This window comes from Saccostrea echinata, unplaced genomic scaffold (assembly GCF_033153115.1).
Source record: "Saccostrea echinata isolate AGI-Se365-2 ecotype Australia unplaced genomic scaffold, CSIRO_AGI_Sech_v1 ptg000009l, whole genome shotgun sequence".
Classification (NCBI taxonomy): Eukaryota; Metazoa; Mollusca; class Bivalvia; order Ostreida; family Ostreidae; genus Saccostrea; species Saccostrea echinata.
This window is the reverse complement of record NW_026889758.1, coordinates 52,226,206-52,250,972: the sequence shown is the minus strand read 5'-3', so window position 1 is coordinate 52,250,972 and position 24,767 is coordinate 52,226,206. Positions and strand designations below refer to the sequence as shown.

At 33.5% G+C, this 24,767-nt stretch overlaps 1 protein-coding gene and 1 non-coding gene across 2 annotated transcripts; one reads left to right on the top strand and one right to left on the bottom strand.

The window, feature by feature from the left end:
• The first annotated feature begins 127 nt into the window (after positions 1-127).
• On the top strand, positions 128-23,062 carry LOC133183082 (DNA polymerase epsilon subunit 2-like). The gene is made up of 15 exons (XM_061318021.1): positions 128-325; positions 1,987-2,087; positions 2,475-2,547; positions 2,751-2,828; positions 3,182-3,275; positions 3,716-3,790; positions 4,454-4,537; positions 4,941-4,997; positions 5,511-5,632; positions 6,259-6,400; positions 7,633-7,753; positions 8,356-8,470; positions 9,644-9,827; positions 12,743-12,919; positions 22,585-23,062. Exons 1-15 carry the CDS (start codon positions 261-263, stop codon positions 22,666-22,668), a joined length of 1,572 nt encoding a protein of 523 aa, XP_061174005.1. The 5' UTR covers positions 128-260; the 3' UTR covers positions 22,669-23,062.
• Positions 424-496, bottom strand: Trnaf-gaa (transfer RNA phenylalanine (anticodon GAA)). The gene has a single exon. It is a non-coding gene; the product is annotated as a tRNA-Phe (tRNA).
• Positions 23,063-24,767: the final 1,705 nt, after the last annotated feature.

The window sequence follows — 24,767 nt, the reverse complement described above, 5'->3', positions numbered from 1 at the left end:
TTGCTCTATGGATGCAGATAATGAAATGAGTATTTCGATCGGGATCGGGGTTGTTCGTGTTCAGAGTTTGTAAACAATCTTGCATAGATAACTTTTGTATGAAAGTGATATGCACGTTGTATTTAAAAGATATTTCTGCTCCATATTCGGATGAAACATTGTGGATCGTTCTAGTGGATTGGATAAAAAGTTCATTTGACGGTGCATATACAACATCTCTGTGATATTATTCAACGTACTTAATTTGGCGGGAAATTAAAATGGCTGCAAAATTAAAGTCTCAGTTAACATCAACGTTTAAAATGCATGGACTAACACTGCGAAGGTAAAAAAATAATTACAGCTTTGTATATGTAAGGTATTTTTTTTGACTGGGCAGTATTTCAGATATAATTGTGTAACGGGAGAGGAGAAAACTGCAGCGGACCAGACCGGGATTCGAACCCGGGCACCCTGAATCTTCAGTCAGGTGTTCTACCAACTGAGCTTTCTGGCCACCGGCGATCGAATCCGTCTGACCGCCACATTCCTCCCTCCTTAAAGGTCTTTTGCCCCCAAAGACTCCAACCCAGGCTCTTCCCTGGCAGGTTTTTCACCTGTAACTTCCAGGGCATGGCACGGCACCAAATATGTAACGGGAGAGGAGAAAAATGCAGCAGACCAGACCGGGTTCAAATCCCGGTCTGGTCTGCTGCATTTTTCTTCTCTCCCGTTACAATTGTATACAATATGCAGTCACACCATAGGCACTCCCAGCTTTATTGGTAAATAAAAATATATCTACTTTACCATACTAGATATTTTTTTATTTACCAATGAAGCTGGGGAGTGCCTATGAGTCAAACAGGTTCATTTGCTGGCAGCCCCATTGTTCAGTTGGTAAAAACACGGGGGGCTTGAATTCTGTCTGGTCTGTTGCATTTTTTCCCTTTCTGTTACATCAGGGACCTATATACTAACGGGATAGGCAACTCTTGCAAGTCTCGCGATATCTCGTAAGTTGCGGGATTTCGTAAGTCAATTTTAATTAAATATATCTCTTTTGCTATCAAATATTTCAGAATAAAATCTTAATTTATCTATCAAAAAATTATTCAAGATTTGTTATTAGCACTGTTTTTACTCCTAATCTTAGAAGTAATTAGGTTTATTTAAAAATCAGTCCGTTTCCCTTATTGGCCGTATTTCCGAGAAATCACGTATTTTGGTGGTTGTTTACTTAATATCTAAATTATTTTATAATATGTGCTTTAAAGTTTACTGACTAAATATCCATTCCGATACACAAAAAGAACAGATTACATTAATCAGAAGTGCAAGCTTTTTACTGGGAAAAAACATAGTTTGAAAAACTTGCAGTGTTGTGTGTGCCGTTTCGGGTAAATAAACATGGCGCTGAAGGATTTGCCTATCCTGTTAGTATATAGGTCCCTGGTTACATTTGCAATAATCTGGAAGTGACACGTCAAATATCTACCAAGAAAGAGCCTGGGATTTGTTTTCGGAGGCAAAGAGAATTAAAGAATGGTTACATGTGACAGTCAGACATGTTTGATTGACGGTGGCCAATTCAAGCTTAGTTAACATGGTTAAATTGGCAATGCACCTGTCTAGATTTCTTGGGGGCCCAGGTTTGAATATTGTCTGGACCGTTGCATTTACTCCCTTGCTGCTTTAATATCAACCATTGTTATCAAATGGTTGAGCCATTTTAAAAATATCCTTCTCTGTCAACTTTGGTGACACAGTGATACATGTTGCAAAATTGTAAGAACCAGCTTTTAGCATAAGACATATATGTCATATTCAACAGCAAGGAGAATTCTGTTAACTTTTATCATTCCTGGGCCTTAGCAGCCACAAACTGTAAATTTACTCAGTGGCCAAGATCAAGGCCATTAACTAAGCTAGGATCATTGTCTGGTAGATTTGAGATGGAAAGAATTTGGTTTATCTAAGATTTGTCTTATTTTTTTGTTATTTCAGTGAAGCCAGCAAGTACTTAATTGAAGTTTTCAATCATGTTGAAGAAACACAGAGAGAGGAGATTCTTGATAAGATGATTGAGATTATTCAGAAACAACCCTGTAAGTTTGTGTTGATGCATATACACATTATGTATGTACACACTTCCCTTACCATACTTAACATACTGATAAAGTAATACAAAAATACACCAGAGGAGAAATATGTCCATTAACTTTATTTGTTTCATGCAAAAAAGTACATCATATTAAATAGAGGATTTCCTGTAATTTGCTTCCAAAGATTAAAAAAAAAATGGCAAAAAAAAAATGATTTGGAGAACTTCCCCATGGAAAAAATTTCTCAAATTATATGGCTTGATTTGATTTCCATTTATAGCAGTGTCTCAACCATCCATGATCCATCATCCAAAGTAAAAGTGTTGGAAATTGTGAAGTACATTAAAAGTAATGAGTTTTAATGAATTGCTGTATTTTTTGTAATTTCAGTGAAGTCTTCACTGATTGGTAAAGACGCCTGTGAAGCTGCCGTCCAGGAGTGTAATGCTGAACAAGAAGAAGGGTAGGGGGATAGTGAGGGAAATTTAGAAATAGTTCTTTCATGTAAAATCTAATTACCAGTTTCAACATGATAAAGTTTCTTGTAATATATTGCAGAGAATTATAGACTCAATTGACAGCAAACTTGGAATTCAAGATGTAAATTAATTTTTTTTTTCGATTTATGATTTTTATTTGAACTGTTCTTTTTTACTTACACAACAGAGACAATGTATTCTGTGTCATTGATGCCTTTTCTGTGCCCAGATATACGTACAGTGCAGATCGCAAGAAATTTATACAGTAAGTATAAAGGTAAAATAGTACTGTAAATCGGTTTTTATTTGTTAGAACTTTATTTTCACGTAATTACGTTGAAGCAATTTACCTGTATTTTCCCTTCAGTAATACAATTGTAAATTTTACAGCATCTGCACTTCTATACAATTAAATGTTAACTGTTCCTTTTTCCATTGTATGTTGAGATTTTTTGTTTATGAAAATCAAACTTTAATGGGACTCCTTTTAAAAGTTTCTCTGATAGTTGATCCAACATTGAAAGAACTGGAACGTAAATGATCTTTTTGCGTCATTCATTTTTGAAACATTATAGATCAAGTTTTTTAATATATGCCACTTTGATATATATTTTAAAGAAATTCCACTCTGGGGTTACCTCCTCCTTGCCTGCATGGAACAGCACAGGATAAAGTGACCCTGTTTTTGGACAGATATACCATTCTCCAACAGGTTTATGACAAATGCTAAATCTGTTGAATTCTAAAAATGATTTTGTTGTTGAACACTTAAAGATTGAAATGTGTGGTATTAATAACTTCTTGACATATGTTTCAGTAATCTATCTTTCTTGTAATATAAAAATCCCAAAGGAACCTTAAAAATACTCTTCTTAATATAGCAAACATGTATATTTAGTATCAACATTTTGAATTAATTTTCTAATGTCATAAGTATATACATGTTCATGTTCTATTCTCGTGCATGTATACATTTCTTGAGAACAGATAAAATTAAGACATCTAAGAGAAAATATAGATCTATCTACCTGTAGTAGTTTCAGAAATATGGTGTAAAAGCTTCAGGAATATGGTGTTGCTTGTCCTCTGCATTAAATAATTTTTACAGAGCAATCTCTTCTATCTACTAACCTCTGCAGTCTTGTTTGACAGAGAACTCAGAGGCATGATTTATTTACCCCTCCTGTTATTGGTGCAGAGAAAGATGAAAGTGCAAAGAAATTCCAGGTACAAGTGAAACCAATAAAATGTACATGTATCTAATTAGTGTTCTGCTCAATATTTCACTTACATTTCATTTTTGCTTGTCATGAGTTAATGAGTGGAGTGTCGTGGCAGTACCTCTATCATTCATTGAACTATGCGTAATAAATTGATAGTGCAAAGGAGTCAAACTGCTCCTCTTCCTTCAGTCCCATTTCATATTTTTTTTCTGGATGTATATGTACGTGTACAGGTATCTCCCACTCCCTTTATACAAGAAATCAACGAATTTACACATTATTCTGTATGTTTTCTGAAAATGTAAACGGATATAGAAGTCTAGTGCAACATCAGCTCCTCAAATATAACAAACCAAAAATATTGATGCATAATAATAATAGATAAAACAGAACATATTGCTTTAAAGGGAGACAAATGTTGTGGACAATAAATTGTGTGTTTAAGAATTTTTCATGTTTGAACTTGTAAATTTTTTTTAGTGGGCAAAAAATTGCCTAAAAACTTTTTTTTTAAAATTCTTGATATCAAAATGAAAAAAAAATCATGAACTGATATGTAAGAACTCATACATTTACACTTGTATGTACATGTTTATGTCATGATGTTTACATGTATATTGCTCTATTGTTTTTAGCTAGATCTACTGTATGTATATATTGCTTTCAGCTGAAACCTATTGAGTATTTGCTTGGAAGCACTGCCAGACTGGGAGAAATTATTGTTCTTGGAATGTTGACACAACTTAGAGAGGTAAAAAAAATGCTTCATTTTTACACAGTTTTATTTGTTCATGTATTATTATACTGTTATTGTTTCTATTTTCTTTTCTCTTACATAATTGTCTTTATGACTTTGATGAATTTGAATAGTAACTGCACTTGTTTTTACTAATGTCATGTATTACAAAATTTAAAAATTATGAAATTTAATCTACATGTATGTCATGAATAGAACAAGATAAAAGAAAGAGCCGTTTTGAATACATATACATGTATAACTCTTTAGAACTCTTTAGAATATTTATCATACATGTATATATAACTATGTCAGAAGAATAAAAAAAAACAATATAGGGTATGAAATTATTTATTCAATTATCACAATTTGCACATTCATTATAAAATTTTATGTTAGTTTCTATTATTGTTTTTAGGGTAAGTGGTATGTGGAGGATCCAACAGGAGCGGTACAAGTAGATCTCAGTGATGCTGTATCCTTTTAGAGACTGTCATATAAACAACAACAGCACTATAGCTGATGTTTCTAGTTTTCTGTTGTTTTCGTTTTGAGACTGCTATATGCAACAGACAAAAGATTACAAACACATATATGTAGAAATGTATATCGAAAATGTGAAAAAGCGAATTCATGGTACATGTATAACAAAAATAAGATTATTGGATTCATTTTAGTATTTTATTGATAAATCATTCATGAAATTGAATGTTGTCATATAATTAGGATACACAGAATTTGGATGAATATCCTATCTGATGAAAGCCTATTTCACTCTGTCTTACGTTACTATAGGAGTTTACATGTAGAATCTAAGATTGTCAGTCTGGCCTTCAGATTAAGACTGAATGTAAAATACATGTACATATATTGCAGCTATTGCAAAGTTAATAGAACAGGGATAGAGATAGTTCAGTGTTCTGTTGATAACTGTATTTTGATTCTTGATAAACTTGGTCAGTCTGAAACATTCTTGACAGTAATGTAGAACTTTCACACAGGATTATTTACAGAAAACTGCTTTGTTCTGGCTGAGGGGTGGTATGAAGATGAAGTGTTCCATGTCAATGCTTTTGGTTTCCCTCCCCCAGAACCAGCAAAGGTCACAAGGTCAGGTCAAGGACAACACCATCTGAACTGAGACTTTTAGTTAAAATTCATTAAACTTATCATGATGCAGTATATTATCCATTAGAAAATGATTACATTTCTTTCCAAACTACATCAAAAGATTTAAAATGGGTACTGGGAAAGTTAATCTTAGAAAGAGTAAAAAGAAGATTCAATATGATTGTAAATACAGCATGTTCATTTATTGTCAGAATTGATATTTTTTGCCTGTATTTTGTATGACCTTTTTTTGTTAATGAGACTATCCCATAAGAATGGGGGGGGGGGGGGGGGAAGAGAGAAAAGAAAAGAATTTTGATTTAGTAATACTACATTGTAAATAAATATTTTTAAACAACCTGATATCCTTTTATTTTTTCCAAGTTTCTTGTAAATTGAGATTTGCACAGATTGCTATCAGTTGAATGACCCTCTCTTTCAAATTTCTTTTGTTTTTAATACAGTTTTCTAGCTGAGCATTTATAGAATGATTTATGAGCCTCACTTTGTGAATGTAGAGTCTTAAATATTAAATGCAAAAGAGATTTTTCATAGATGCAGAAGCACATGTTTGTGTAAAAAAAGCTATTTATGTAAAAGAATGAGTTCTTTTTTGCTTTTAACAGGGCATATTTTGGAAACATCAATTTCTTTGGTGGACTGTCCAGTGTCTGTGCCAAAGCTTCAGTCAAACTGAAACAGGTGGAACAGGACAACAGAGACGCCATGTTTGTGTTCTTATCTGATGTCTGGTTGGACCAGGTCAAGGTAAGACGTACAAATAATTAGGTCATTTCCAATACTGTCAGGGCTCGACATTAACACTTGTCCGCTTGTCCGGCACCAGTGAAAAAAAAATACGGACAATTGAATATTGCTGGGCACTTGTCCAATTGGACAAGTGCATTTTTATGTAAAGAAGACTCTAAATATTTAAAAGAACGACTGTTAAAAGTTTACTGGTACTTTAAGACGGAAACAGTACATAAAAACCGAACTTCGATCCTGATATAGATCGCTATGTAATTGAGTACACTTGATTGGGATTGAAGTTCATTAATTGCATACTACTGCAATGGCATGGAACTGACGAAGTTCGGATTCTGTTTTATGTTGACAGCATATATGTTGTCAGGACAGAAAGTCTAGATAAAATTTTGTTTTATGTGTCCGTTGTATTTGTAAACAACATCATGCACATGTAATGTACTGTGGAATCATTTAAATTCATGGGGGTCAAAGTTCGTGGGCAAGCAAAATTTTACTGGTTCATGGGGATGTAATTTCGTGGCCAGCTCATTTATTTGGTAGATTTAATTAATCAGTACGTTGACAAAATAATTGTTCGTGGGGATGTAAATTTGTTGGTAAAGGTTACCCACAAAATCCACGAACATTGATCCCCCACGAACAATGATGATTCCACAGTACTTTATTTTTAGTTTTTCAGTTGACAGTATTAGATCTTTATTGAAAATTTTTCGGACAAGTGAAGTTGAAGTTCGGACAAGTAAATGTCTTGGTCACTTGTCCGAATGGACAAGTAGGAGAAAAAGTTAATGTCGAGCCCTGACTGTTAATCATTTTTAATGCAAGAGGACTTTATTTTTGCATAATTAGGCATGACTGTCAGCTTGCAAAAATTTCATTCTTGCATATAATTCTACTGTTGAATATTATATAGAGCAATAAACAAATTTTGTGAAAATTTTGTTTCCTTTATAAATACCAAACAATAATCTTGCGAAAATAAGGTGTAGCTAAAATTTAGCGATCTACGGTAATTAAAAGTAAGTCATATACCAAATTATCAAAGTTTTTTAAAGCTTTAAACAATACAATGTGGCTTTGTGCTACTTTGTTGACCATTGTCTTCTGTCACTTGCACAAAGATTCCATGCAGAATGTATTCAAAAAATAAAAGATGTTTTACATCAATATCCTTTGAAAACTGTTATTGTATGTTACATGATTTGCTTAAATATTGTTTTTTCTTTCAGGTGATAGAAAAATTAAGGATGCTTTTTACAGGATATTCTGACTTTCCACCAACATGTTTCATTTTGTGTGGTAATTTTATTTCTGCACCACAAGAGAGCCACAGGGCTAAAGTTCTGAAAGGTAAACATAGTTCACAAAGTCATTAATACAGCACTACTTCCTGTCTATGTCTGATCCACTGATAGTCTTATAGTAGTCTCACTTCCCCAGAGTTACTGTGAACTCCTCAGGTATCATTTGCTGAACATTGAAAAAATAAAAGATTCTGAACGATTTCATAGGATTGACATTTAAATCAAGTCGCTAAAGACATTCTAGTTTGCTATATTATTCATGCATCTTTAATTTGTCATATTCAGTTCATTATTCAAAATTTTTAAGCACAGGATGAAAAAAATGTTATTCTGTTATAAGCAGATATACACTTGATCTATGTTTGATATAAGGATGTTGCTTTCTATATATTTTCACATCATTTACACCACACTTTTCTTGTGTTTTTTCAAGTTTGTCATGTAAACGATAACATCAAATATGGCTGTACAATGAGATATATGTCAAGTTATAATATAGGAAGAGCAACTTCTCTAATTATTCTTGTATAAGAACCTGGGAAGTAAATTTTGGTTATTTGCATTTGTATCATGAAAAGAACATTTTATCTTTAAATATTACAGTGTACTCTAATGAATACAGTATGAATTATTTTTCTTACTTTTCAGAATGTTTTCACACCTTAGTAGATTTAATCCTGGAGTTTCCCAGCATTGCAGAAAACAGCAGATTTATATTTGTTCCAGGATCACAAGACCCAGGGCCATCAACAATTTTACCCAGGTAAGAAAAGTGTATTGATGAGGACTTGTGTTAGCTTATCAAGGAATTGACTTCCAGTTCATTTTTTATGCTCAAAGTTACACTGAGAGGAACATGTATAGATTTGTTTTGTAGAATTTTTTACAGACATAGATTTGAGTAATTGCTTGATAATGCTAGCAAGATGAAAAATGAAAGTTTGCTCTGTCAGAATTATATTTTATGTTCCATTTTGAATTTAATGGACTCCATGCAGAGTAGAAGTAAAGACAACAAACTGATTGGGGGGGGGGGGACACAAAGTGGAGCATTCCTTCACAAAGTAGATTCATTTTTAAAAATAACCATTTTTGACTGTGGTTTGGTGTGATGTGCAAATCATTATCTGCATATTCCCTGTCCTAGACTGTGTTCTTTTTCTTTTGCTATATATACAGTGTAGCATCTTTGAGAAACTACCATATTTTCAAAACTTGACATTCTTGAACTTCTGACTTCCTAGCTAGGAAGATGGGATCTCTTAAGAAAGACAAAAGGTTGTAAATGTTAATTTCAGATATTTAATTACATGTACAGCAAGTCAAGTGTAGATCAGATGCTGAAATATGTTTTGAATCTTAAACCTTGGACTTGTTAGAACAAATGTTTGGAGGACCATTCAACTCTTTCAAATCCATTTTAATTGGGTCTCCACACTCACCTGACTTAACACCCCTTGACTTTTATCTGTGGGGATATTTAAAGGTCAAAGTTTTTAAAATACACCCCCAAAAACAAATGAACTCAAAATGGTTTGAAAAATGAGACCTGAATCATTACCGAGAGACTCTCTGCAATAGTAATGAGAACTTTCTTGCATCGGATAGATTTATTCATTCAGCATAAATGACAACATTTAGAACATATTTTGTAACTAAGTGAAATTTTACAAGTTTCTTTTTTCTTTTGTAATTCATTATCTATTTGCCATATTAACTTTATTTTCATAAGAATAAATTTTGAAATTGTGACTTTTAATTTGGTATGTTGGTGCATGGTATTGGTTGAAACACCAGTAAAATTTAATCAAAATGGTTGCATGTTTTCTGAAACTCCCTGTATGTGTACATATTTCTGTACATGTACTGTACATGTTATTTTGTAAGTATGCTTCTTTCATGGCAGGGTATTTTATGTACTATTTCCTGCTTACAGGCCTCCCATCCCTAACTCTGTAACTGAAGAGGTCAGAAGGAAGCTTCCCAATTCAACTTTCACCTCTAACCCTTGTCGTATACAATACTGTACACAGGAAATTGTGATATTTAGAGAAGACATAGTGACCAAGATGTGTCGAAATTGTGTCAAGTTTCCAGCTGACAACGATGTTCCAACACATGTAAGTAAAAAGAAAATGTGTCAAGTTTCCAGCTGACAATGATGTTCTAACATGTATGTAAAAGGAAAGAGGGATCGAAGTTTTACATAGGAATATATAAGAAAATTCTTTACAAAACTTTTTATCAAGAACAGCAAAGCCATGATTGGTGATATTTATTTGGAAGCATCCTCAGGTAGTGTAGATTCAAATTTGTTCAAATCATGACCCCCAGGGGTAGGGTAGGGCCACAATGGATGATAAGAATTTTACATAGAAATATAGGAAAATTCTGTAAAAATCTTCTCAAGAATGGCAAAGCCATGATTGATCATATTTATATGGAAGTATCCTCAGTTGTATAGAACAAGTTTTTTAAAATCATGACCCCAGGGGATAGGGTGAAGCCACAATAGAAGATCAATCGTATGGGAAAAATCCTTGTAAAATCTACTGTGGAATCATCATTGTTCGTGGGGGATCAATGTTCGTGGATTTCGTGGGTAACCCTTACCCACGAATTTACATCCCCACGAACAATTTTTTTTGTCAACGTACTGATTAATTAAATCTACCAAATAAACGAGCTGCCCACAAAATTACATCCCAACGAACCAATAAAATTTTGCTTGCCCACGAATATTGACCCCCATGGATTTAAATGATTCCACAGTACTTAAGCCATGATAAGTCAAAGAAATCTGGAAGCATCTTCAGGTAGTGTAGATTCAAGTTTGTTCAAATTATCCTCTCTGACCACTTATATATAGCTAAACTTTTCAGTACTAAACTGATTTCTGCTTTTTCCTATCTCAAGTGCTCAGGTGAGCGATATGGCCCATGGGCCTCTTTTTTTTTTTTTATTATGCCACTCTGCCAAATGAGTGCAATATTTATATATAGACCATACTTGGGTAAAGTTTAAATTTCAAAACAATAAACAAAAATTTACAAGCATCATCAGTATAAGCACTTTGTATACACAAGCTGGACGGCCCAGTCCAGCATTGCGCTAGATTTATAACAACGTCATAGATAGGGAAATATTATTGTCATCAAATAACAGTGGTTGTCAACTTACTGCAGTGTCCCCCAGATTGTACAGACTGTTGAAAAATCGTATATACATGTACATGTACTTATTTTAAATCAGTGGACTAAATATATTCCAATAATTTCCAGTTCTTTGAATAATTATTTTGTCTTTTGTACATTGTTTCAACCATATTAAAACATGATTTTATGACTGGACACTGTTTCATCCAGATGACTGATGTTGCTTCTTCTGTCAAGTTCAAAAATTTTTTTTTGCTGTTTTTTTTCTTAAAATTTTTACTATCTGTCCAATTATCTGTGCTAAAGATATTGGAAAAAAATGACAGCTGCTTTATTTGAGAAACATTTATTTTTAATTAAGTTTTGACTTGTTTTATGAAGAAATTAGAAAATAATCATTTTAATCCAAAAACTTTATTTCAAAGTTTAAAGCCATTTAACCCTGGGCCATGCATCTGCATCTTTTAAAGACACAAAACCAAACTATTCTGACTTGGCTTTTCATAACAAATATTTTGGTATACAATAAGTATATCGAAAACCTTTCATTTGACAAAAACATTATTCTCCACAATCTTTATGAACATGCAACCCTCATGTAACCTTGGATATAAATTTCAATTTCTTTCATAAGCACACCATTAATTTAAATTCTAATAAACCGAATAAAAAAAGCTAAATTTATACTTAATGTATAAGAAATTCAAACACATGTTAAAAGGTCAAGGTATTGGAGTAGTATACCTGTCAATTTCTTTTTTTTATAGTAATGCATATCAGAGTATATGGTGTATAGTATATCAAAAGGCAAAAGAAATTAATGGCACAAAATAAATCATTAAGACATAGGTAATGAAACCTTTGTCTGTTGTGAATGCAAGGATTCAAAATGTAAATCTTTTAATATGAAAATAAGAAAAAATTACTGTCAAGTGGTAAGAGTTAGAATTTTAATTATGAACTGAAATATACTTTTAAAAATATATGGGGTTAGCACATATTTACCTTTTCTCTCTTATTTAACAGTGGAAAACATTCCATAATTTGAATTAAAAATTTCAAGCATAAATATGACCTCAGTATTTTTTTTTAAACCAAAACGTGAATGCACATGTATTCATCGAGTTTTTTCTTCTTTTTTTTTTACTTGCACACCTATTGCACACTCATTTACATTAAATGAAAACAATATATTAAAACACAAACAAATTCATATCTGGTTAAATCATGGCAGAAGACCAGTTTAAGAACACAAAAGAGCTCCAAAATTTGTGTAGGAATTTAAAAAAAAAAAAAACATAAGCATGCTTAACACGATCTTCTTCCTCAATTTGTTAAGATTTTAGACCATAATAGGAATCCAAAGTTTACGTAAGAACTAGGTAATGTCAAAAGTTAACATGCAAATCACATGCAAACATTCTGAGGTGTGTGGCATAGATTCAAGGCTGTACAAATAATGGTTAAGTAATTAATGTTTTGCCACAATTATGGAATTACAATTTATTTCTTATACAGTAAAGGTGACACAATGGCTCAAGTGAGTGTCACGGACTCACCCATGGTCCTTTGGTGCCTTAGTCTGCTATTGGATGGAATATTATATTAATATCTTTTGAATTGAGTTTCTAAAGAAGCTATATTACTTTACAATTCTTGATAAACTTAAGTTAGATCCAGTCATAAGGTGGAAGACCTGGTATCCAAAATATCCATTGATGTAGATTAAAGTTGGACATTTTTAGTCTTGCAATATTATGTCAATACACCATGCTACAAACTCAATTTAAATTGTGAGAATCCAATCTCTCAAGAACATGACTAGATATTAATGGCACAGTAATTAAATATGAAGTAAACTTGTATTCTTATTTCTGCAGTTTGCCAAGACTTTGATAAGTCAGGGTCACTTATGCCCCCTGCCTCTCCATGTCTGCCCAGTTTATTGGCCATATGACAACGGACTGCGGCTGTACCCTCTCCCTGACCTGGTGGTGTGTGCTGATAAATTCGATCCTTTTCACACGACAGCAGCAGATTGCACAGTGATGAATCCTGTGAGTAAAAATACAGTACTTTAACAGAGAATGCAAGATCTGTTTAATTAAAGGCATGGTTGTGATACAGGGTTCGACACTAACGTTAGTCCATTAGTCTCAGACTAATGCATTTTCATTCGGACTAATAAAATCTGTGGCTAATTAGTCCGAGCGGACCAATAAAAATTTCTGGAAAACAATATTAATAAATTACCGATGTTCGATTCTCGACAACTTTGCTGGAAAACCCCGCGTGTATTTTTAGATTTCTAGCTTTTGGCGGGTTGTTAACGCAATTCTGAGTCAATTCTGCGCTTAATTTTTCGACTGAGTGATCGATATGAAGTAAAAAGTTTTTAGCGATCATAATTTAGTATGACACTTTATAGAAAGATGTTGGACATTTTGGATATGTAATGTAAAGAAGAAAAAAAAGAACGAGATCGGGAATATGGTCGTACTTGCTGATTGCGAGATCAAATATATGCCTAGTTTGTTTATTTCAAAAAAAAGTATAAAACGTATATTAATTGTCAAGTTAAATTAATGTTAAAAATCATAGATGTTTCTTTTTCTTTCTTTTTTTGGACGGACTTGTAAAATCGCGTGCGGACTAGTAAAAGTACAGAAGCACTAGTCCGGCCGGACTAAAGCCTTAAAAAGTTAGTGTCGAACCCTGTGTGATATTAAACATGCTAGTTAAACATTTGCAACTGGGAGCTCCAATCTGAAATGAGTGAACTAGTTTGGACCAATTTTGGTAAAAAGTAATATATGGAAGATAGAGAACAAAAATATTGATGCCATGCTCTCTGCTTCTGTTGGGCTTGAAGGATAGGGCCAAACCATAAAAATAATACACACCTCAACATTTGTCATCTTCATTTTTGGATATTAAGCGGAAACACAACATGATAATATGGACAATTTGTGCTCAACCAAAATTGTGAAATTCGTCAAGTCCAAGTTTCAGGTATGCTGATCGGACAGTGTTTACATATGTAGAAAAATCCTTGCATTTTGAAAATGGTCTTTACCTTTTAACATCTATCAGGCTAGTTATTTCCATGATTATAACAAGCTGTCATCTCCTTGTCAGAATCCTGCAATTTATGTCCCATGGGTCCAGGGTACAGGTGTAGTACATGTATGTCTTTGAAAATCTCATTATTTAGTCTTGGACATTTAGTATGAAAGTTTTTGTATAATGATGATAAAAAAAAACCCAGTAGTCCCTGTATCAAAACTATGGCATTCATATCCTCCGAGTCTAGGGTTCAGGTGTTGTGATGGAGATAAGTAGGTCAAGTATCAAAAATTCATCACACCCTTGACAGTCTCCTTCTCATTGAAATCTAGCAAGCAAAATGTTTACATGGTTAGTAATGAGCTATTACCTCTCTACCAAAATTGTGAAATTCATTTTCTAAGGTCCATATTTATGTTTCATAGTGGGGCTAAGTTGTTAGTGAGAGGACTGAACGTCTGTGCCCCTGATCTTACTCATGTAACTTCAGGGACAAAGGACATATGTGCCCTTGCTGTATGTGTGTACATAGTTTTCTAAGGTTCAGTAAACGTACATTTATCACTACATTCTCCAATTCATTCAAAAAAGGGTAAGTGCTAGGAAGTTAAGTCTATGTACAAATTTTGATGTCTGGTTATATGCCTGACTTTTTGATGAGCCATTTTATGGTATAAACTTGCTCTCCATTTACCTGCCATCACATCTCGGATGTATATCATACTTCTAAAACTTGAAACTGGAACAAGTTTTGATTATATGTTTTGCACCTTATTAGATTTAAGACATCTACATGGGTCTTTTCTTTTGTCATTTAAATGAACTATGAAAATAAGTCTGTATGTCTGTGTGATACATTTATGTGTCTTAGACATTGTGAGGCCTAATTTCATCATACCTCGCTTGTCAATTGATGTATTTGGGGAGGGGTTTACATTCAAATGTAGGTCACTTTGTCCTCATTTTTTGCTCCAGAAGAACTTTTGTGATGGTAAGGTATCCATCATCTGTCTGTGTGTTTGTAAACAATTTTTCAAAATAATAACCCCCTACTTGAGTTTGGTCCAATTTCAGTAAAACTTGGTACACAAGTAGACAACACCAAGAAACATTTAAATCTGTTGATTAGTTTTTGATTTGGACATGTTGATATGGTTACTAAAATTGAAACTTCTGTGAAATTCTACTCCTCCTGTTTTCATTTCATTTAAACTTTGAACACAGGTATCATACAATTTTGGTTTGATTTCAGTGAAATCTGGCACATAAACTAAAATAAGATGCTAATAATAAGACACTAAGACACTACCAGTAATTCTAATAATCTCTGTTGCCATATCTGCCAAAAATATGTGAAAATCTTTCAAAATGCTACTCCTCTTCAGTTTTGATTTTATTGCAACAAAACTTGGTATAAGTTTTGAAATCAGAATTTAGAATTCTGTAAGTGTAAAATAAAGAAACTCAGATCCAGGTGACTTTTTTCACTTCCTTCTAAATAAGTACAAACCATTGGAGTTGCAATCTCAACAAAGACTTCTTGGGGATTTTTAACTTTCTAGATTGTGAGGACAAACTGTTTTTATCTCAACATGTTCCATAATCAAAGCAGAGCCTCCTTCTGGTAGGTCTATGATCTAGACAACAAAAAGTAACAATTGGCCTGGTTTGGCCTTTAGAACTTTAATATTTCAATGGATACCAACTTTTTAGATTACATGTATGTATAATATGTATTACATGTATTTATTTCTTTTATCAAACCATAAAGAAAAATGTAGCTATGTATAAAATCTTGCACATCATGAGACCTAGGATCATCAAACCTTAATAAGGTGTGTTTGTGAAACACTGATGCCCCCATATGGGTAATAAGGTCAAAGCTGTGTGCTGTAGCTGTCATTAAAAACTTGGATTATTTAAACAAGATTGAACACTATCATTTCACCTTGATTGCTGGCTATTTTAAAAATGTAGTAGACATTTGTGACATTTCTGAAGTCGTGTGTATAACTTTGTCATTTTCAAAAGAATATACAGTATCAAAAAAGAAAATTGTGCAATTTATAAGTCAATATGACCAATTACTTCTTCACATTTGGAACCAAAATTACTTTTAAGATAAATAAAGAAAAAGGATGTGCTTGAAGCAAGTCCATCATGCATTTATTTTTTTTTCTCTAAAATTGAAATATGACTACCATTATGTTATGGGTAAAAAAAATTTGAAAGTTTCTTGAAAATGCTATCATTTTCTCACTTGTACAGGAAAAACAATGTATGAGAGTATTATGTTATAGCATAATATATAGGTGTTACTTTTTTGCCGTGATTGCTATTTTCATCCTAAAACAGAATTTCTCAAGGTTTTAAATAAATACTCGAAGATATAAAATTCTTCCATATAGTTTCCTTTTTAGCTTTTCTGAGCCAAAGGCTCAAAGAGCTAGTACAATGGCCATTTATGCTGTGTGCATAAACTTTTTGGAATATGGGCCATATCTCGAGAGCCCCTGGGCCAGTTTTTGTCAAATTTGTCACAGAGTATCCATGGCCCAAGGGCTTTCATTTATAGTAATAATAGGAATGTGACCGTTAAGCAAGGGTAGGTAATCAGAGAAAAATGAAAGTAGTGGTTGCTAAAAAATTTTCTTCTCAAGAACCACGGGGCAGATTATCACTAAACTTATGTATAAGGATGAGGATATGTTGTAGATTGAAAACTTCATCCTTGGGCAAAGGTTGTGGTCTCAAGGTCACTTCAAAGTTGACTTAAAAAGATGTTAAAACTTTGATATTTTGCAAACTATAAGACTAGGATCATCAAATCTTGTCAGTTGGTGCATCTTAGGACCTTATGTCATGTTGACTCAAAAAGATCACAAGATCTACATTTTGAATTTTTTAGCTCACCTGAGCTGAAAGCTCAAGTGAGCTTTTCTGATCACCCGTTGTCCGTCGTCTGTCCGTCCGTCTGTCCGTCCGTCTGTAAACTTTTCACATTTTCGACTTCTTCTCAAGAACCACTGGGCCAATTTTAACCAAACTTGGTACAAAGGGGAGTTTAAATTGTTAAAATGAAGGGCCAACTCTCCTTCAAAGGGGAGATAATCAAGAAAATACAAAAATTGGGTGGGGTCATTAAAAAATCTTCTTCTCAAGAACCACTGGGCCAGAAAAGCTGAAACTTATCTCGAAGCATCCTAAGGTAGTGTAGATTCTAAATTGTTCAAATCATGACCCCTGGGGGTAGGGCGGGGCCACAATAGGGAATCCAAGTTTTACATTGAAATATGTAGTAAAAATCTTTAAAAATCTTCTTCTCAAGAACCACTGGGCCAGAAAAGCTGAAACTTACCTGGAAGCATGCTGGGGAAGTGTAGATTCTAAATTGTTCAAATCATGACCCCCGGGGGTAGGGCGGGGCCACAATAGGGAATCCAAGTTTTACATTGAAATATATAGGAAAAATCTTTAAAAATCTTCTTCTCAAGAACCACTGGGCCAGAAAAGCTGAAACTTATCTGGAAGCATGCTGGGGTAGTGTAGATTCTAAATTGTTCAAATCATGACCCCTGGGGGTAGGGCGGGGCCACAATAGGGAATCCAAGTTTTACATTGAAATATATAGGAAAAATCTTTAAAAATCTTCTTCTCAAGAACCACTGGGCCAGAAAAGCTGAAACTTATCTGGAAGCATGCTGGGGTAGTGTAGATTCTAAATTGTTCAAATCATGACCCCTGGGGGTAGGGCGGGGCCACAATAGGGAATCCAAGTTTTACATTGAAATATATAGGAAAAATCTTTAAAAAATCTTCTTCTCAAGAACCACTGGGCCAGATAAGCTGAAACTTACTTGGAAGCATGCTGGGGTAGTGTAGATTCCAATTGTTCAAATTATAACCTCTGGGGATAGGGCGGGGCCACAATAAGTACTACGGGGGGGAGAGAAATCAGGTGAAAAACAGCAAGGCCAAAGTTACTCAGGTGAGCGCTGTGGCCCATGGGCCTCTTGTTTAGGTATTTATTTTCAATTTGATTTTAATGCATATCCTTGATACTGAAGCCTTTGATCATTAAAACTTGTCAGTTTATGCAGTATGTGGCCCTAAAATGTGTCAACCAAAAATGTAGGTCACCTTGACCTACTCTCTGAATTTGATGGCTACTCATTTTCCAAACATTGGAGCTCATTATTTTGGATACTAAGAGGTTCAAAATCATCAAACCTTGTAAGTTGATGCAGCTTGGGGCCTTGGAACATATTTATCAAAAAAAAAGCAGATCACAGAGACCTATCTTTGGAATTTTGAGGTTTTCATTTTCAAACTGTTTTGGATGCATATTTTGGACACTGTGAAGCCTAGGATCATCAAACCTTGTCAGTTGATGATGATGCATCCTAAGGCCTCAAAGTATATCAAACAAAAAGTAGGTCACAGTGACCTACTTTTGAAATTTTATGGCTACAATGTATATTTAAATATGTCAGATAATAATTGTCTTAGAATCATCAAACTTTATTAGTTGACTCACTTGGGTCCTTGTATTGTGTCAACCAAATAGTAGGTCACTTTGTCCTACTTTCAGAATTTCTTGGCTATCTTTAAATATTTCAGATATTATTTGGATTGGAATCATCAAACTTCGTCATTTGATGCATGTTGGGTCTTCAGAGTGTGTTAACCAAAAAGTAGATTATGGTAACCTACTTTTGGAATTTCTAGGCTTTATCCAAATATTTAGGAAACTAGGGGCTTGGGATAGAAGTTATAAGGTTGTGTAATTTATCAAAAGAGTGATTCTAGACCATTGGACCTCTTGTTTTCTCTGCTCCATGTTCTTAGTGTGGTACATATACTTGTTTATCATAATATTAACTTGTAGGTATATTTTTTAAATTATGAAATTCTGTTGGTACAATTTAAGCTTAGCCAGAAAGAATTCAGTGAAAATTTCAAATAATGTCAGTATCAATAAAACAACATATCTGCTGTGCCCCTTTCTTAATTTTGCCAGTATACACCTGGTACTGTACAATATAAAACAAGCTTAGTAATGGTTTGCCCCTTAATTATAATATGACGTTTTTATTCTTGTCAAGTTATTTCTATCTCTGGAACACCCCCCCCCCCCCCCCCCCCCCGTTTTTTTAAAATTGAAGTTGCTTCCTATGGGCCTGCTGCTCCAAGGAACATTAAATTTACCTGATCAATAATAAAACCAAAACAAAAATCTCACATGCAGCATCTGGACCATTATTGATGGTGGTGGTGTATAAAATTTGAGTCATCATGAGTTGTTGATGTGTAAAGGATCTTGGTATATCTGCTCCAAGAACTTCATATGGAAAATATGAATAAAATGCATCATCCCAAACCCTTGTTACACAGATACAAAAAGAAGTCAAAATTGAAATTTTTAATACCCTAGAATAAAAGTGGTGTTCCAATCACAACTTTGCATTGGATAGAACATCCATTTGGACATGTTGGACCAAAAATTGAGATTTTCAAGCAATTAAGGATTGATGATATTGTGTGTTGACAAGAATGTTTCCAACGGATATACAAGAATGTCCATAATGAAATTGCTATATAGGATCCTATACATTTAGATAAAGAATTTAGATATGACAGCGATTTAAATCACTTATGAGAGGAAACTGAAAAATGATACTTCTATCTCTCCATTCAATGAAATTAGCTTCTTATTAAAGAAAATAAATTTAAAGAGCCAAGGGATTTTGGTGGCAGTAAATTCTAAATCGGTATGTTCCAGAAGAATGGCAGATTACACACTAATCATTGAGATCACTTTTACAGAAACAATGTGACATCTCTACTGGGGTAAAACACCCACAGAACTCATACAAATCTGTGCGATATAAGTCACTGCAACAGAACATGACAGCGAATGAAATAAAAATTGGATTAGCATCAAAGTATTTGATTTTTTTTTTTATGCAAAGAAAAGCCATTGCGCTCGGAGACAACAATGTACTTTATCAATTAATAATGGCAAATGTTAACAAATTATATTCATTTTAGCCATCAGGTACATGTATCAATTAACAGAAATTAATACACAGGATTGTCGCTATTATGTTGGATGAATAATTAAAAAAAAAAGCTAAATAATAAAACGCTGTCGGATATTAATCGTATTACACTATTTTAAAACACTTCAAATGAAGTGATGAATGTAAGTTAATTATTGCCAGATATTAACTAGCAATAGACAAGGTAAATGAAAGGACTTAAAGAATTTTCTTTCTTTCAATAATAATTACGTTGCCGTCACAGTTTAAAAATGGATCGAGTTTTTGTTTTTGTTCCTTTTATCAGATGGCATTGCGTGTTGTCAACCCTGACCCGGAAAACGCCACACTCCACGTGGGCACGCTATTGATTTCGACACACCGTACGCATCCTTGACTGAATTCTATAAATGTGACTTTCAAAAAATCTTCCAACGCTTTGGAATTGCCCAACCTTAAAAATGGTGATGTCAGTACAATTGAAAGAAAACTTGTTTGTTCTTTCAGTTGAATGAAAAACTTTGTCATGAAAAGTTATATTTTTTAGAGGAAAAATTTATATTTATTTTTATTGAAGAAAAAAATTCGTAGGAACTTTGAGGAGATTTATTTCAAGAAAAATTTGATGTGATGCTGAATTTTTCATAAGCGGTGACAGGATTTTTGGGGAAAAAATCTTTGAACATAGTACCCGATACATGATATAAAATGTTAACAACTTCCGGAAGTATGCAGCAACCGCCAAATTATTACTACAGCCCTCGGCTGTTGAGCGACCCAAGACCAAGCCTGCACACGGAATATTACTACCGTCATCCCCCGAGTTTTCCCAACCACCCCGTCCTTCCCGATTTCGTTAGTCCCAGTGTGTCGTCTGCCAGTTGCCCGTGTAATCGTCCGCCAGTGCAGGACACTTTCTTGCATCAAATTTTGATGGGAAAGGGATATAAAAATGACTGTCTCTATGTTAACCGCCCCATGAAACCCGAGATTTACCACGATTATACTTGTTGTTACTCTCGGAGTCCGTACTATCCCCAGTATTCATATTCTAATCATTCGTAGTTAAGGTAAGATTGGTCACGTCTGCTGTTTAATCATTTCACATTTTTTATGTTTCAGTCAATTTAAAAACGTGTATATACAATTTCTTTTGTCAACTTGAAATGCCTATTCTACAATATTTGTTAAAGTCTATAAACTTATGACCTTTGCGTAGTTATAATTGTTGATGAGGTTTGACATGTACAGTATATTCTATTAACGTCATATTGTTCGCATTTTTCCCCCGAAGGAATATACGAAAGACAGGTACCTATACACATTTGGCAATTTTTTTTTGGGGGGGGGGATGGTGGGGGAAGGGTTGTATACATGTATATATTTTTTTTAAATATTGGATTTGTTTGATTTACTAAGTGCAAATAAAAATAATTAGCTCTTGTAGAATTTAGAAATGCAGTATTTTATTTTTTTGCAGATCATAATTTTATGTATGTTGTGAGTAGGTTTCAGTGTTAAATAACCCAAAGGCATAATATTTTTAGTATTTAAGTAACATCATTTATGATTTGATTTGATCGGGAGGTCGTGAGTTCGAATCTCGGCCGCGACTGACCTAAGTCGATAAAAAATGGGTAGCAACTGTTCCTTCGCCATGCGCTCGGCACTTTGAAGTGAAAGTTGCGGGTCCTTCGGATGAGACCTTAAAACCGAGGCCCCGTGTCACGGCAGGCGTTGGCACGATAAAGATCCCTCACTGCTCAATGGCCCTGAGTGCCGAGTAAAGGTCAAAATTTGAAGCCTTACACCGGTATATGGTGACGTCTCTATATGAGTGAAAAATTCTCGAATGGGACGTAAAACAACATACAATCAATCAATCATAACATGTCTCGGAGGAAAAAATCTAAAATGGAAACGTTTTTCACCAGATTTACGAAACAAAGCCTTAAATTCATAGCTATTTGTCCTTGTAAATTCTTAGTACTGCTGCAGTGCATCTTACTGCAGAAATTTTGCCGAAATTTTGCATTGTTGGCGTAAAATCGATATTGGTTGTTTCTCTTCCAGAAGTTATCTTTAAACCCATTCTTTTGCCATTTTATCAAATTTTATCAAAATTGACTGGAACCAGGTTTCTTGTTTTTTCCCCACATATTTTCATTAAGATAGAAAATTTGGTGCTATGATTATTTTATAATAGTCATAACTGTCTTTGGTGTTATGACTATTTTAAAATAGTTATAGCACCAAATTTTCTACTTTAATGAAAAGTTGTGGGAAGAAAACAATAAACCTGGTTCCAGTCAATTTCGGTATCAAACAACTGTTCGTGGTGGATGACACTTTATGACCAGTCATTCAAAAAGCTTACGCGTTTGGTTATTACCAGATATTTTTTTTTTTTTTTTAGGATAAACGTCTTTTTTTTTTAATTTCTTCCAGCACTTACTGAGATTTACTGATAAAAATTATATTTTGATTGTTATAAATTATTTACTTTCAGCATTTGTTTCATTAAAATTTACTAATAAAAATTATATTCTAATTGTATTAATCTTATTTTGTCTTTACTTTACAAGTTTTCTAGTGTCTTTGCTGTTTATTTTCAGGGCTCTTTTCCTAAGACAGACTTCAGTTTCAAAGTGTACTTTCCGGCTACTCGACAGATTGAGGACAGCAAGATTGGGGATTGATTTCTATAACATTGTTGCTATTTATTTATTTAGAAATGACTGTAAAAAATATGTTTTTTTGTTTGAATAAAATGCATGAATGTGTTAATGAATGAATGCTTTATATAGTTACAATAGCTTGTTAACATGGATGCTTATCAGATTAAGAGGAACAGTTATCTTTTTATTAAAATGGAATGAGGCTCAGTCCTTACAGATTAAAATGGTTACTATGCAGTCTCTGTCGCCGTTGTAAATGTTGTATTAAAAAAGAGAAGCATTTCAAGGCCTTGAACCATTGATAAACTTTGTAATTCTTGGAAAATCGTGCATACGTCATAACATTCAACACACAAATTAACTGTTCGTAAGGCTAGTTGAACAAGATTAAATGTGTCAATCATTTAAGACTTCATATGTTATTATTTTTTATTTCCTCTATCCATTGAAAATTAGTACTTCTATTACTTTATCATGTTTGGTTTTATGAGGCGAATTTAGCGAGGCACAAATTTTTGTTTCAAATATTTTCTCTATTTTCATTGTTTTGTAAAATAGTTGTGCTCACTTTGTTTAAAGTACGTGTATAAATACATGTACTTGTATTTTGGTTTAGTAGTCACCTCGTGTACTTGTAATTTTAACCAAATTCGTTTGTACGTCATCTTTACATAGGAAAGCATGAGTTCTGAATTACAGAAGTCGTTATTGGACATCGTCTACATAGTCACGTGTATGGTAATCTGGATTTGATATTTGTCCATTGGTGTCGGGTCATTGCCACGGAATTAGATTGATAATCATTTGCTAAAGAAAAGAAAATCTTTTTACACCAGAACATCAAACAGATGAACTATGAGCATGACCAAAGACGCAGAGAACAGTACAAAATAGTGTATGTTACATGCCCTTGGGTGGAGGTTAACTCCCCTGGCTGAAGGTTAACGCCTCAGGGTGAAACTGGATATATTAATTAAGAATATTTGTACAGTTCAGACCTTAGAGTGGGTATGAAGTTTTGTGCCCTCGTAATCGATTTTTTAAAAAATATATATAGTTATGTTTGAAAAGACTATGACAACATATTTGTCCCCATGGAAATTCTGTTTGAAAGTGTTGTTGTGTTCTTTAAAGCTCAAGAACATCTTGATGTAGTGACCTGTACATATATTTTGAAAGACACAATTTTACATTTAAAAAAAAATCTAGGTATTTTACGTCATGGAAGCCAAAACGCATTAAAAGGAATTAAGTGAAGGATTATTTAAACTTTACCTCCGGAGGGAAATGGATGCTAATTCAAACCACGTAATGTTTATTTAAATTCCTTTTGTGTCTGCCAAGGACACTGAGATATATGATATTCTGAAAAATCTTTTCTGTACTTCTCACAAAGGGTTGCAAAGATTTAAAAGCCATTATGAGTATCGAAACAGTGAATAATTATAAAATTATGTAAATGGTATAGGGATTGAAATTTTTAGAGGACTAAATAGGTAATATGTTTTGCATACACGTATATATATATATATATATATATATATATATATATATATTTTTTTAAAAAAAAAGGTTATCCATAAAATAATGTTCATTATCGTATATAAAAAAGTACATAAATTTTCAGAAGCAAACAAAATTCGGTTTTATGGGCAAAAGTGCATGATATATAATTGGAAAAAAAAATTATAAGAAAAATACACTTAAAGGTAAGATCGAATATCCCGGCCACAGGACATTGTACTTTGGAAAGTTCTTTGAAGCAGACGACACGTAAATCGAGACAAATATCACAGAATGTTGACAAAAATCAATTGTTCTGCATCTAGTTCCTGTTAGCTTCACAAACCCAACAGAAAACTGGGAATTGTCGCTCGGTTTTGGCGCGTTCTCAAGGTTGATTTGTCTATCGGCGTTTTTTATGTCTACGTACAGCCAAAGGGATCCCAAAGTTAATTCATCATTTTGCCCTTCAAGGCTACAGCATGTCTAATGCTGGCCTGAAACTAGAAAGAACTTTAATGAGTTATGTCAAATATAACATACTTTTATCTTTTTTAAAAATAAATATTTTACAAAGATTAAGTGAATTTTCAATCCAAATGTTCATTTCTAGATTA

Bases quoted from the DNA above. Each gene is read 5' to 3' on its own strand.
- LOC133183082 (XM_061318021.1), top strand. From the start codon at position 261: ATGGCTGCAAAATTAAAGTCTCAGTTAACATCAACGTTTAAAATGCAT. The intron at 2,088-2,474 runs GTAAGTTTGTGT...TTGTAATTTCAG, and splicing joins GATTATTCAGAAACAACCCT to TGAAGTCTTCACTGATTGGT. The intron at 2,829-3,181 runs GTAAGTATAAAG...TATATTTTAAAG, and splicing joins GATCGCAAGAAATTTATACA to AAATTCCACTCTGGGGTTAC.